Source organism: Phanerochaete carnosa (assembly GCF_000300595.1).
Source record: "Phanerochaete carnosa HHB-10118-sp unplaced genomic scaffold PHACAscaffold_10, whole genome shotgun sequence".
Classification (NCBI taxonomy): domain Eukaryota; kingdom Fungi; phylum Basidiomycota; class Agaricomycetes; order Polyporales; family Phanerochaetaceae; genus Phanerochaete; species Phanerochaete carnosa.
The window spans coordinates 1299180-1313331 of NW_006767637.1; the positions used below are offsets into that span (position 1 = coordinate 1299180).

Consider the following 14152-nt stretch of genomic DNA (forward strand, 5'->3'; position numbering starts at 1 on the left):
GCTCCCGCGTCCTGCCCGCGCGCTGGCGAGAACGCCTATTGTGGATTCGTGTAGCACGTATAATGAAGTTATGCTCTTCCATGAACTGCCTGCTGGACCGCCAAGCGCGTTGGGAGTCGGTTGCCGAACGTCGTGAGAACAGAAGGGAGTCTTGTCATCATTTTTGATCACCCTTCCACCCTAGACAGACCCAGTAGCCTTCACTAGACTCGTCTCGGCTGGACTGGGGCTTGTGGTACATGACTGAATAGAACCGGGGCTCGAGTTCTTCCTCCCTGAACTGTTGTAGCAACGGGTGCTGGAAGTGCTTCAGTCTGCACACTATGGTCAACTGTGGACGCGTGGTTGAGAAGGGAAAGAAAAAAAAGGCACACGCACACAAGGACCCCTCCCCGCCTCCTTCCGATCTCTCTCGCCGTGCGCAAGTGCCGCCTCGCGAACGCCAGCACCGCCTCGCAGATCTGCAGGCTCGCCTCGGTGTCCGCGACAGCGCTGCCGGTGCAGTTGGCGGCCATGTCCGAGAGCACGACGTCGACGCCGCGTCCGCCCGCCGTCGCGAGCAACGCCTCGACGAGCTCGTCCGCGTCGGGCGCGAGGAAGTCTGTCTGCAGCGTCTGCACACCAGGGATCGGGTGCATCGGGAGGAGGTCGACTGCGACGATCACGCCACGACCTTGGCGCGCTGCGTCGTCGTCGTCGTCGGGCCCAGCGTTGAGGTACGCGAGCGGGTCGTCGTCGTCCGCGAGCGGCTGCTCCAGTGCGTGTGCGTGTGCGGAAGCAGGCGCGCTCCACGAGCCGTGTGCGGCGGTGCGCGCGGCGTCGTCGAGGCCGAAGCCGGCCTGGGCAGCGTCCTGGCGGGCGCGCTCGCCGGTGCGGCGCGCGCGCGCGGCAGCGGGGCCGAGCACGCCGTCGAGGCTCCAGCCGAGCTTGCCCGAGGCGACCTGGCTCCAGCCGCCGGGGGCCGCGCCGAGGTCGACGACGGCGCGCACGTCGGGCGCGCGCAGGAACTTGAAGCGCGCCTCGAGCTCGAGCAGCTTGAACGCGCCGCGCGAGCGGTAGTGTGCCGGGTGCGAGAGCCGCGCCTTCACGAACGGGTCGCCGAACTGTCGCGCGAGCCATGCGCGCGAGGAGGGCGGCAGCTTGTGCGAGTAGGCTCGCGCCGCGCTCGCTGCGAAGGACATGGGATGGAGGAGAAGAGCGAAGAGGAGATGCGGCGTTTGTTGTTGGTCGGCTGCAGGCGTCAAGGGTGACCCCCAGATCGGGACGTCTGGCGCCTTTTTTTTGCGACGTGAGCTTGCTCCCCATCCGCCACCATGTCGGACTCGACGGACGCCTCGACGCTCTACCCTGGCTACAGTTGGGTCGAAGATTTTGCGGAGGACGACGACGAGTACGAGCGAGACGAGAACGGAGACGTCATCGAGGAGGTCGAGTACGTCACGGTCGACCTCGGCGTCGTCGAGCCGACGCTCGTACCGAGCTCGTCCGCGTACCGTCTCATCGTGGGTACTCCGAGGGCTTCAAAGGACGAGGGGGCAACCTGACAACGCTGCATCTACCACCAGGGTTTGGACACCCCCCACCCATATCTGCAGCTGTCCGGCACGGTCTTCAAGGGGAAGCACCAGACCCTGCTGGGCACAGAGCTGCTCTTCACAGACACGCCAGGTGAGCCGTGCCTCCCGCCGCACTTCCCCCCTTCTCCACAGACCGCACGCTCACGCGCGCAGATGACACACAGGGCCGCACGAGCCGCACGCTCGTGCACGTCGCGAACACGGAGAAGCGCATCGCGTTCAGGGAGGTGGAGCTCCGGGAGAAGGACCCCCGCGGTGCGCAGCAGCAACAGCAGCCCGGGGCGTCTGCACCTGCTGCGGGCAAGCGGCGCAGGCCGCGCACCGTAGAGCAGGTCGTCGGAAACGATGTGCTCGTGGAGGAGCAGCAGCCCGTGCGGGGGCGCGGGGGCAGGCGTCCCCGTGGCGGCGGCGGCGGCCGGAAGGGGAAGGGGAAGGAACGCGCACGCGACGGCGCTGCTGCAGATGAGGCGGCGGCACCGGGACAAGACATGCAGGGTGCTCCCGCGGATACGTCAGAGGGATGATCGTTGCCGGTGAGCCAACATGACTTGGCTCATTTGTCAGAGGGATGATCGTCGCCGGTGAGCCACACAGCTTGGGTTCATTTGGCGTAGGGTTGACGGTTTGTCGAGGACCCCGGGTTGGCAGTAGGCTTTCAGAGTTTCATGTCGCGCTGCGCGCATACAGCGGACTTTGTTGGCGGCATTTGCGGCGGACACCGCCGGGCTTGTGCGATGTTGACCCTTGTGATTTTGCCATTGCGACGGGCTTGTGCGTGCTACGCATAGGCACGCCGTTTCAATAAGGACGTCTCGGCGATAGTCACAGGTGCTGCCACCTCGTGCAAGATAACTTGGTGAGTCACCACTGAATGCGACGGAGGGCAGCTTGCTAACGACATCGCGATAGGTGGCTGCCGCACCCGTACGCGGCGTGGAGTGCCCACCGCTCATTCAGTCCGCGGCGTTTGAGCAGTGTTTCCGGATTTTCCCTGTAGATCGTCGGCATTCGTTCGAGCCTCAAGTCTGTTTTTCGGCCCCACTTTTCGCGTTCAAGTAAGATTCCAGCTCCAGGAGAACCCCGCCGGTTTCATAAAATGTGGGAGACTGTGGAAATATGCATGCCTTCGGGGCCTTCGCGGACGCCGCTGCACGCGCACGGCGCTCCTTCGTTTGATGTATGCACTGGGACGAGCCTCGCCTGGCTGAGCACTTGACTGGCTGTCGCAGCGCGCGCCACCGGGGTCGAGCGTGGCGCCCGGCAGAGTCCGTCGAGGCCGCGCCTCGTGTCCGCCCCGAGAAAGGAGCCGGTATCTGAATATTTCCTATTCGTGCGGCGTGCTGACACGCTGAATCTCCGCGCGACAGACGCGGTTGTGTCTGTTGTGATGGAGGGGGGGGGGGTGCCGAAGCTTGAGATTGAGTTGGGAACACGCCAACATTCCGCGCGTGCGGCGAGACGGGTGGGTCGTGTTTTCTCTTGGCCTCGCACCCTGTTGGGGTCTGGCCGCCACGGTCTGCGACAGGGCGCGGATGGCCGTGCGTGCGGGGCTGGGCGCGAGCTGCTGCACGGCGCCCGCCAGGAAATTACGCAGCCCGTTCTTGGCAGGGACTCGATCAGACAACTGTCAGACGTGGAGCTCCCCATCCTATGGGGCAAGGCACGCGTTGCAGCAGAAGCCCCCCCGCAATTTGAATACCGTTCAGTGTGTGTATATAAGCTCGACGGTCGCGAGCACTGGCAACCCACTGTTTTCGCTCGCAGCCTTCACCTCCGCGCGCACTGCACGACCGCCCCGATGACCATACACCGCCATCAAAGGCCAACCGGCCTCAGTCCTCATTTCCTTGCGGCCGCCCACCCTTCCGAGGGTACCCGAATAAAAGCCTCGCGTCATCATCGACGGCCGTCGTGACGAGGTCAGTGCTGCCCGGGCTGTCATGTCCTGAGCGAACACTCACTCGACTTGTTGAAAAACAGACTGACGACTGCTCGTGGCCCGGCGGCCGGGTGTTTCTCGTAAAGCGCCTAGAGCTGCATATGTGCGTCGCTACCAGTTTTGCTGCTCCTTCCATGCACTTATGTTGCCGTCAACGTCAGACCCTTGCGTCACGCGCACCGTTTCGGCAGCCCTCCCACACACATGTTATATGATGAAAGCGGACATCTCCACCCGACCTGCAGTTCTCTCCGTTTTTCTCGGCTGCTGTCGCTACCGTGTTGGCTTGTATCTACCCCCCGATTGCTGTATATCCGAGGTGTCGAACAAACTCTCCATCTTGCGCAGGAACGAGCCACAAAGCGCACCTGGATAGTCTAATAAGCGCGGGTGTCTCACGCCAGGCGTGATATCTTGCGAATCGTGGATCTGTCGCTCGCAGTTTTGCATGCGGCGGCCTGGCGCCCCGCAAGCCGACGAGAGCCGAGACTTTTGTATTGCTCAATCACTGATGACGCAGTGCATCCACTGAGCACTGAATTGGCAGACGACCCTGAGGCGACTCGGACTGGACGCCAGAATGTAGCAGGGGCGCGGAACGCAAAGCCGACGTCGCAGAATGCCCGGTAGATCCTCGTTGCAGATCGTGAATGTGGCGTCTGCTCCGTCGGCAAACTGCAGCAGTTGCCTTATGGAGCCTTGCGCCGCCGTTCGCCACGTCCAGGCGACAAGCGCGGGCAGATGCGCTGGCAACTTGAGCCTCACCTTAAGCCTACGAATTTCAAAGGCTAGGACTTCTGGCGGCGCACACAGTATTTCTGCCGCATGTATCAAATGAAACTTCAATGTATGCAAGCCTAGGAACCTTCAAACCAGACAAGTCGTGCAAATTCTGCAGGAGCTTCAAGTAAAACATGACGCAGGCATGACGGGACGAGGTATGCCTTGCAATCTCTGGCATAAAACGACTGCTATCATTAGTGTTATCTCTCTGAAGCTCTAAGGGCATTTGCTCTTTCGCCGAGCATTATTCCGAATATTCCCATATATTCGTCGGTCCAAGTAGGATTAGATGGCCTACGATCTCCCAAGGTAAGAACACTCGATCATGCCATTTATGAAGGCTCAAGACATTTACAAGGTGAAACTTGGCCAGACAGATATACATCAGCACATATGCCTCTTACAGAAATCTTTCATAGGCAGAAGTACCCAGTTTTCGGAGCACGCGGCATCACGTCTAAAATATGCACCCGCCGTTCAGAACAGCGGTATTGATGCTACATATAAACAAATGTACGAATGTTTGTTCCCTATCTGCATCAAAACCGAGGCCACATCTCCCTCTTGCCCTTGTCCACTCCATCTCTTTTGTCGCGCACATCGCGCACCTCTTGTTCGGACACGACGTCGATCGCGCAAGCCTTGTCATGGTATGCCCCCGCGTTATTGTGAATCCATTCGCCAATGACAACATATGGGTGCCACACAGATGCCTGGCCCCAAAATAAAGTCCGGCCCCGCCGCCGCCACCACCAAGGACAGACCCTCCGCCCCTTCACTGAAAAAGAAAACTGCGACATCGGCCTCGAAGACAGACGAGACCACCAGCTCTGCGGCCGCCGCCAAACTTCCTCTACGCACCGAACTAGCCAATGTCGACATCATCCACCGTGACGGCGCCGTGCCGATCGCGCTCCGCGCATCTACCGCAAGACAAGCAGCCGCCGATAGGGCCTCGGCGGCCTTCGCGAACGGGAAGCTGACGGGATGGCTGCCTCCTTCGGCTCTGAGCTTTTCGGGGGAGCCGCAGTGGAGTGGCCGTGGCAAGGCTGAGCGGTGGCACGGCGACGGTGTCCAGCAGAGACCCGCGAGACCGGCTCGAAACAGGAAGGGCGGCAAGAAGCCGAATACTCGTACGTCGTCGCTCAGTGGTCTTGGGTGTATGTTGCTTTTTTTGAGCGGCCACCGATTTTTGGAAGACGCCACCGGTCAGGCCGCCAGCCCCTCGGATGTGCAGGCCCCGTCGAAGCCCGTTCGGTTCGTAACATATACGCCGCCGTCGAACGCTCCGACAGTCAAGCCGAAAGTGAAGCCGCTGGCTGCTGCTGCTGAAGACCGTACGTCCCTGGTTCAGTCGACCCTCTCGCCTAGTACTGACACGTGCTTGACAACCTCCAGCGACCACCATCGCGTCCCACAGCGCGGCCGAACGGCCCACCAAAGCCAACCGCGGCCAAAAACGCAAGTCAGACGAGCGCGGCGCGCCGACGAGAGGAGGCGCGAGCAAACGAGGTGAGTCGCCGGAACGCGCCACCTGCGCTGCCCAATAATACTTATCCCCTTCCTCCCCCAAGCACGCACCGCACCGACAGACCTGACGGGCGTGCCTGCCGTCGTTGCAACGCCCCGGGCGGGCAGGTCGTCCACCGCAACGGACACGGCCAGGGACACGAGCGAGGGACGCCAGGAGGCGCGGCTCTCGCCCTCTTCTGCCCCCGTGGTGGCGGTGCAGGCCCGGAAGCAGACGAAGACGAAGCCAAAGGCAGCTGCAGCTAGCGCCCCCACAGTGTCCCTTGGCGTCCGGGACACCGACCCCGCACTGGCACACCCGATTGTCCAGAACGCTACTCCGCCGCCGGTACTCCCGTCCAGCACGCCCATGCCCGCACTCAACCCCACGCCCGCGCCCGCGCCCGCGCCCGCCAGTGGCCCCGCCATTGCCGCAGACGCACCGCGCCCGGCGGGCGTCCCCGCCGACTCGGACTCGGACTCGGACCCGCTTGCCTCCGCATCGCTCGACTGGCTCGACGCGCTGCTGGCCCACGCCGACGCGCTGCTCGCACAGGCCACCGCCACGCCCGTGAGCTACACGCTCGACACCTTCCTCCCGAACCTCGTGGTTCCGCCTTGCGCAGGACAGCTCGTACCCGCCGCAACCGTGGCGGGCCTCGGCGATGCGATGACGACGACGGCGGAGGCGGCGGAGGCGGAGGCACCGCTGGGCGACTTTGCACGACTCCCCGCCGCCGCCGCGACAATGGGCCTCGGCGACGACGCGACACGGCGCCCGCCGGAGGCCTGGCAGAGCTTGGGCCTCGCGTACCCTCTGCCCGTCATCGCGTCGGCCGCCGGCGCCGGCGCCGAGCTGCGCTGCGACGGCGGGCTCGGGTGGGGTGAAGGGTCCCTGTTTGGTAGCGACGACGCGTTGTTTGGGTAGAGAGGGGGATGTATAGGTGTTTACACACAGCCTGATTTCTCCTTTGGAATAAATATAGAATAGAGTAGGTATCACTCAGAAGTGTATGTAATATTGGTCAGCGTCGTTATTTTTTTGTTTGGCGAACGGTGAGGATGTGGATGAGGCGTGTGCACCCCTTGCCGCGTGTTGTCTTTGCGCAAGTTGTGAAGAGCACGTACGCAACCGTTTCGCGCCATCAGACCACAATAAACTGAAAGCTATTGCTATACGAGAAGCCACACTGTCTACGGTACCAGACACCAAAAACCAACAAAGCACAAAACACAAGCAGTCCAATCTCGATGGTGGGCGAGCGAGCGACGAGGCTCTACTTGCGCAGCTTCTTGACCTTGCGATTGTCCTCGGTGGGGTAGTCACGCTTGCCGGCACGCTTGTTCACGACACGAACGAGCGCGCGCTTCATCTCGCTGTCCTTGAAGTCGTCCAGCCTGAAGTACGACGGCGCGTACTCCAGCAGCCTGTCCCAAGTCGCGCCAGCCCGTCAGTAAAAAAACACGCGGGCGCGAGAGAGAGCGGAGGTGAGACTCACCACTCGGGCAGGACCGTCGTCACCGTGCGGACGTACGGCCGCGTCGTGAGCACGAACTCGTTAAAGATGACCCACTCGGGCGAGTTGTCAAGCCCGCACGACGGGTGCAGGCCGACGACCTGGTTGTCCTTCACCGTCATGTACTGGTTCTTCTCGCCCTCCCGGTGCGCGACCTGCATGAAGTAGCCGCAGACGAGCGCCTTGCGCACGTTGAGGTACAGCTTGCGCTCGTCCTGTGTCGACACGAGGGAGACCTCGAAGCGCTCCATCGTGCGTTCGAGCTGTGCCCGCACGTTCTCGGCCTGCATCAGCGCACGGCTCGAGAGGTAGTTGGTCCAGGCCCAGTTTTTGTCGTGTTTGTCTGTTGCTAACGGTAAGTGTCCGGTTCAAACCAAGAAAGCAAATGTGGACTTACTCTCTTGGTAGTTATTGTAGACGTTCAAAAACGTGAGATGGTCGCCATCTGGCACCGTGAACAGCTGTTTCGCCGCATCGGCCTCCTTACGCTGGTTTGGCGGACGTATCCAGACGTTGGGAACTAGCGTACCGATAAGCATCCGACCACGCACGGAACACAAACAGCTTCAAGCTTACCAGAAAGCATGGCGACGATAGTTAGAATCTCATTGCTGCAGTTAAACTCTGGGCTGACGATAAGCATCTTGGACATCTATGCGACATGTCAGTGAGACCATGCTCAACCGCCCCTGCGACAACTTGCCTGAGGATCAAGGGGAAATTCGGCCATGATGCCCCCAAGAGGGGTGAGGTTGCCGTCGTCGTCCAGCGCAGCGAGGTAGTTGAGCAGCTCCAGCGCACGCATCAAAGTCTCCGGCGCGGGTGCATCGACATAATCGAAGCGCACCAGGTCCTTGATGCCCAGCTTGACGAGCTCCAGCACGACATTCGACAAGTTGCTCCTGAGGATCTCGGGATGTGTTTGCTCCTCGAGCTCCGTCATGAAATCTTTCTCCGTGTACAGACGGAAACACTTGCCGGGCCTAGTGCGACCCGCACGGCCCGCACGCTGTTGCGCAGAGGCTTTGGAGATCGGAGAGACGAGAAGGGACTCGACACGGACGCGGGGGTTGTACACCTTCTGCTTTGAGAAGCCAGGGTCGACGACGTAGACGATACCGTCGATGGTGAGCGACGTCTCGGCGATATTTGTCGACACGACGACCTTGCGGCCAGGCGGGCTGTCAGGAGTGCGAGACGATGGTGGCGGGTCGAAGATGCGCTGCTGTTGTTGTGGGGGCAGTGACGAGTAGAGGGGAATGCACACGAGTGGCCCAACGGCGTCTGGGTCTTGGTTGAGAAGGTCATCAGCCTCTAATTTGATCTTCCGACATGCGTCTTCGATCTCTTCTTCACCAGTCAAGAAGAGGAGGATATCACCAGGATCTTCGGCGCGGTGAATCATCAGCACCGTGCGGATAGCAGCCTCAACGTAGTCGGGTTCAGGCTCCTGGGTGTAGAACACCTCAACGGGATGGGTCCGTCCGGGAACTTTGAACAGCGGCGCTGGCTCGCCTGGTATGAGAGAGAAGTATTTTTGGAACTTGAGGGCGTCAAGTGTCGCGGACATGACGATGATTTTGAGGTCGGAGCGGCGCTTAGCCAAGGCTTTGAGTAGACCCATGAGAATATCTGTAGCGAGCGTACGTTCGTGCGCTTCGTCAAGGATGATCGTGGAGTATCGTAGCAGATCTGGGTCGTTCATCGCTTCACGGAGAAGCATACCATCGGTCATGTACTTCAAGAACGTCGTTCCTCGTTCTGTCATGTCTTCGAAACGGATCGAGTAGCCAACCTGCTTGCCAAGCGGCACTGAGGAACCATGTCAGAGAACGTCACTTGCGAGCAATAGCCCAACACACCGTCCATCTCGTCAGCGACACGCTTGGCTACCGACATGGCGGCAACTCGACGTGGCTGGGTACACGCGACCATCTTGCCCTTCACGTGCGGAAGATCGGAGTAGCACACAAACTGTGGTATTCTAGATACAAAGTCAGTGTATTTCGCGGACAGAATATGCACAAAAAGACCGTACTGTGTTGTCTTGCCTGAACCAGTCTCACCAACCATGACTATAATCTGGTGCTTGTTGAACTTTCCCGAAAGTCAGCTACGTTCGCTTCGGGCCGGGAGGTATCGTATGCCTGAAGCAGACTCTGACCTCCTCCTCTCAAAATAATGGTTGTGTATACTCACCATTTCGTAGAACTCCCGCATTTGCGCGAACACAGGCAGCTTCTTGCGAACTTCAAGGATCCTCTTGTATTGCGCGCTGTGAGGTTGCTTCGTGAACGGGTTGACATCTCCCTCCTATGCGGTAGGAAGCGACCATTAGCCAGGTCCTTTCGGTAACAGAACCGTGAGCCCTTACCATTGCTTTTGTGACCTGCACTGAGACAACATTGCGGGCCAGGAACCCAAATAATGGCTCCGCCGTCGGCTTGGAGAGAGGCGGGGCCTTAGTGTAGGGATTGAAAACTTCAGACATCGTGCAACGAGGATGAGATGGGAAGGAAAAAGGGACTGGACTCGCCCGAGGATAGTGGAAGGCAAAGGCAAAGATATTGATGGGCGCTAAATTGAAAACATCGGTTTGCTGTGTGCGCTTATGTCAGCAGCTCGACCTTCGGTCCCGCGTTTGACTCTAAGGCCTGTGGCGAGCGGATTATTTGGCACACTGCAGCTTCATCCTATACCTTTGCATGAAAATACATTCAGCTATTTGGAAGAACTGCAAACAGTGCAATCGCGGTCGGCGACGGCATACAAAAATTCCCCGCGGTCCGTGCACCCAAATACTCAGGCTTCACCATACCTCCCCGCGGACTCCATGCGTCGACTGCCCGTGGCAGGGTTACCGCGCGGATGACTCGTCTCCACGTCGTGGAAATGCTGTCCATGCTGTCCAGTGATTTTATTCCTCAACGCGCCGGAACTAAGACAGCTAGAAGCCAGGCCGCCCGAGTACCTCGACGCGGTCGTGCACAGCCTGCTAGACCGACCGGTCGGTCGGTAGAAGTCTGGATACCCGCTGCCTCTCGCCCAACATCTCGACTTCAGGCGGTCATTGCGGTTTCTACATGCATGGAGGCGCAGTGCTTAAAGCCTGTCCCATGACTCCGCGGCATGCCGCGTACGCAAGCTGTTCCGTTGCTGTACCCCTATTGGGTACTCGTTCAGTCTCAGGGGTATGGCACTTGCATGACCGTCCTAACATACCTCCTTGGCTCAAAATGCTGCCACAATTTCTGTCGGTATCTCATGCTGCGTAGGACAGGCTCGGGGGGCCACAGAATTCTGGTATAGCCTTGTCCATTACAAGATGATGCGGATGTTTGTCTCCCGCCCTTCGTCTTTTGTCGCGCGTGCTTACGCCATGAAGGCCACAAACAACACTGCCACAGTAAACTCTACATATATACCCGTGCCAGACTCGCCAAAGCCAGACCCACCACAACTTCTTGGCTCGCACCTTCATGGGGTACGTCCACCGTCATTCATCCGCGCAGTGCTTTTGCTGACGCGCGGATCCGCTAGTATTTTCGTCAGCATCGTCCAGGCCGTCGTAACCGGCATCGTAGATGTTGTCAAAGGTGCGCCACACTGCTCCGCGCCGTCAACATCGGGCTGAATTCCTTGCGTGTAGCTATCCAGGGGGTAATTCTATTCATATTGCTCTCTCCTCTTTTCCTCGTCATTGCCATCGGCACAGGGGTTGCAATATGCTTCGGCTTCCGACACGCAGGGTACGTTTCAGTCGAATTGTCCTTGCCACTGGCTAACGATGAATTCCAGGAAAATGTGGAAAAAGACGGATCCCTTCCGAGACTGAGTTGATTGTGGCCACTTCTCTGGACCCGAATGCGCTGCCATGGACACTTTAATTATGCTTATGCTATGTCTATGATACGTCCTTGTCCTATATGCATGCATCCAATATCCTGTCTGGATATCAATATGAGAATGGAGTCGTGTGTTCAGTGTTGGTCACCAGGGCACTTCTGTACCAACCATTAGAAATGCCCACATCTGTTCGAGGCACTGCGCTACACAGGCTCAACCACTTGCTTCATTCCTTAAATTGGATTTCGTATGCCATTCAGTAAGTAAGCTTGTTCGCATTTAAGCAGAGAAACATAATACACCGATGATAGTAAGGCCCACGCCCTCATGCTATGCCAGCCACTTTCCCTTCCCCTTCTTCCCCTTTCTCGGACTTGCCCACTATCGGGCCCCCAGAAACATTTTGCTCAGACATAATGAGCTGTTACGAACGGCGTGGCCTTCGCGATCTTAAGAGCCGACTTCTTTGCCCGTTTGATCTTCAGCGGGCTTTACATCGACTCTACGCTTGCTCTACTTGATTATTCCCTGCGAAGGCCTTGTTGGCGTCGCAGGCGCGGTTGCAGCTGCAGGAGGAGAAGCAGGAGGAGAAGCAGGAGGTGTGAAACACAATATGCAAGAGCGCAGGACCGACGTCCGTGTCGCCGGGCAAGGCCAGAGCCATGCAAGTCTTCCCATGTACAACAACCCCCGCGGCAGGCTGGGCGCCCTCTTCTCCGCGAGCTACGGGGCAGTCGCGCGCGCCAGCGGCGACTGCATCAGTGCCGGAATCTGTCCGTCGCCTCTTCTGCGCCTAAAGGGCGGGCGAGGTTGACGAAAACAAGACAAGGATCCGGCGCTGGGCCGGGCTGGAAGACGTGCACAATCAGGACAGATTTCCAGATAAGAGGCGATTGTACGCACTGTTGTCCCCAGAGAATCCCGTCTCGACATCAGCGTTAGGCTATTTTCCAGTTATCCTGTGCGGCTGCCGAAGCATCGTGTCCGGCACCTTTAGCTGCGGATCGACAACTGCACCCACGTCGACACTTTCTTTCTGCCTCTTCGCCGCGGGCAGGGGCAGGAACAGGAGAGGCAGACGCCTGTGCCTTCCCTTCTCGCTGGTACGGCGGCGTCCACAGGTACCGTAATTCTAGGACTCCCAAGCCGCGCTCTGAGTTCACTTTCGGTAGGGCACTTTCCGGCGCCTGCAGCAGCACACAGAACAGACGCGGCTCCGGGCCTGATATCAACACCAGGCCTAGGACGAACTGGAGAAAGAACCGATGCAGTGCCAGCCGAAGCCATCTGCGCGCTCTGGCAAGGCGGTGCGGCACTTCAGTCGCTCTACCACGCTCTGGAGCACCGCACAGGGTTCGTGTCTTGCGGTCGCGATGCCGGACTGGCGGGAGGTGCGCCGCGCGGTACTGACGAGCGCTCAGGAGACGACGCTAAGCGCGCACGCGGGACGTCATTCTATGGCACGATGTGAGGCGGGGAGCCGCGAGTGAAATTTTGAAACTTGATCGGTCGAGTTTGGCACAGTATGCCGCGAGAACGCGGCCGACTAGGACGCGTATGTCCTCGGCCTCGGGAAGCGCTGGCGTGGCAAAACCGTCTGCGTCAACTCAGGTATTAGACGAAGGACGTGGAAGGGCAGTTTGTGTTGCAAATGTGCAGGCTATGTCGGATGTGATCCGGTGTTTAATCCATGTGACGTGGGATTGAGAGTGGTGTGTGTTTCTTGGGCCGTTCGTCGCATAGGCGCACTATTACGCGAAGGCGCGGTGCAGAAGACTGCACTGCACTACCGTTATGCAGGTCCTGTGGGCCATTGATAGCAGATCCGTAGGGTCACCGAAGCCTAGGAGCAAACATGCTTATTTTTGAGCTGATCAATACCGCGAAGTCCAAAGCTAATACCGAGCAAATTGTACTCACTCTTTTGAGGCTCATTCGGTACGTACGAAAATACCGTCGGATCTCTATGGTGGATAGATAGCCATGGTTCGATTTCGGCATGGAAGCCGGGGTGCCGTCCGTGAGTAGTGAGTGACATATCCGTGACCCGAAGAGCATGGTAGTGACCAGGCAGATGTGAGGACACCAGACACCAGCCAGTATATTATCCAGTGCGCCTGCCGCAGGCACTTATCACGTCCGAGGCTGTGGCCCGGTGCCTCGGAAGGCCGCTGAGTATTTAGTCCACTGCTACCGGGGCGTAATAGACTGGACTATATAGCTTCATTCCTTATGTTGATGTGATCCTTATGTTATTACTTTCAAGCGACGCTTGCCCGCCGTTGCACAGTGATCTGGCGCTTCAAGTCTCAAGTCCTGGCCAAGAATGCTGGACGCATGTGAACGAAAATGGTCTTATGGCTTAGTGGGTTAGCAAGTGCTGTGTACAACACGCCTCCAGGACTGACAGGCTTTGTGTTCGAGTCTCGCTAACGAAGAGGAAAGCGTCGCTAACCGATTTTCTTGTTTCTGCTCATGGATTGCACAATGCACATTTCTCTTTATAATTTCAAACCTGATGATACAGTACTTTCATTAATGCTCTTTTCTAGTGACCGAGCACTCCCAAACATAACCAGATTGGGTAATAGCTCCCATGCTCGGGGGTGCACAAGAACCAGGCTCTCCATACAGGTACATATAGCTTCCTGCTTACTATCTACTCGTCCTGATCCTCACTGTCTTATACAAATACTGTTCACGCAGCTGTAGTGCTCTGATCCGGTTCCCCACCACCCCCGGCGCACCACCTGACCGATCGGGCTTTCCAGCATGTTCAAGTCAACTGCAGCTGGAGACCAATATTCTTGCGTGTAGGACACAACAGATTCCGCCGCATCTTGGTTCCTGGTAAGGCAGGGAGTAATGATACCTAGTAGTAAACGCGCCCCTGATGCAGCACTCCAGACAGCTTGGTCATTGGGAAGATTACACTTGAGAATGTGTTCGAGTCGACCGTACTGTACTGTACGTTGATTTTC

General features: G+C 58.5%; 5 protein-coding genes across 5 annotated transcripts; 3 read left to right on the top strand and 2 right to left on the bottom strand.

The window, feature by feature from the left end:
• Positions 1-157: 157 nt before the first annotated feature.
• PHACADRAFT_103563 (uncharacterized protein) lies at positions 158-1181 on the bottom strand (the record flags this gene model as incomplete). The annotated part of the gene is made up of 3 exons (XM_007400310.1): positions 158-314; positions 379-752; positions 906-1181. 3 exons carry the CDS (start codon positions 1179-1181, stop codon positions 158-160), a joined length of 807 nt encoding a protein of 268 aa, XP_007400372.1.
• Positions 1164-2729, top strand: PHACADRAFT_263246 (uncharacterized protein). The gene has a single exon (XM_007400311.1). The coding sequence runs from the start codon at positions 1314-1316 to the stop codon at positions 1542-1544; it is 231 nt and encodes a 76-aa protein (XP_007400373.1). The 5' UTR covers positions 1164-1313; the 3' UTR covers positions 1545-2729.
• Positions 2730-4993: 2264 nt separating this feature from the next.
• Positions 4994-6593, top strand: PHACADRAFT_187785 (uncharacterized protein; the record flags this gene model as incomplete). Its single annotated transcript, XM_007400312.1, has 4 exons — positions 4994-5636; positions 5698-5811; positions 5892-6379; positions 6435-6593. The coding sequence occupies 4 exons, from the start codon at positions 4994-4996 to the stop codon at positions 6480-6482; spliced, it is 1293 nt and encodes a 430-aa protein (XP_007400374.1). The 3' UTR covers positions 6483-6593.
• Positions 6594-6602: 9 nt separating this feature from the next.
• PHACADRAFT_177891 (uncharacterized protein) lies at positions 6603-9874 on the bottom strand. Its single transcript, XM_007400313.1, has 9 exons — positions 9700-9874; positions 9525-9638; positions 9364-9422; positions 9188-9309; positions 8029-9137; positions 7902-7977; positions 7723-7845; positions 7308-7668; positions 6603-7236 (listed from the first exon to the last, which is right to left on the bottom strand). Exons 1-9 carry the CDS (start codon positions 9814-9816, stop codon positions 7086-7088), a joined length of 2232 nt encoding a protein of 743 aa, XP_007400375.1. The 5' UTR covers positions 9817-9874; the 3' UTR covers positions 6603-7085.
• Positions 9875-10704: 830 nt separating this feature from the next.
• Positions 10705-11317, top strand: PHACADRAFT_213094 (uncharacterized protein; the record flags this gene model as incomplete). Its single annotated transcript, XM_007400314.1, has 3 exons — positions 10705-10921; positions 10975-11074; positions 11124-11317. 3 exons carry the CDS (start codon positions 10705-10707, stop codon positions 11158-11160), a joined length of 354 nt encoding a protein of 117 aa, XP_007400376.1. The 3' UTR covers positions 11161-11317.
• Positions 11318-14152: the final 2835 nt, after the last annotated feature.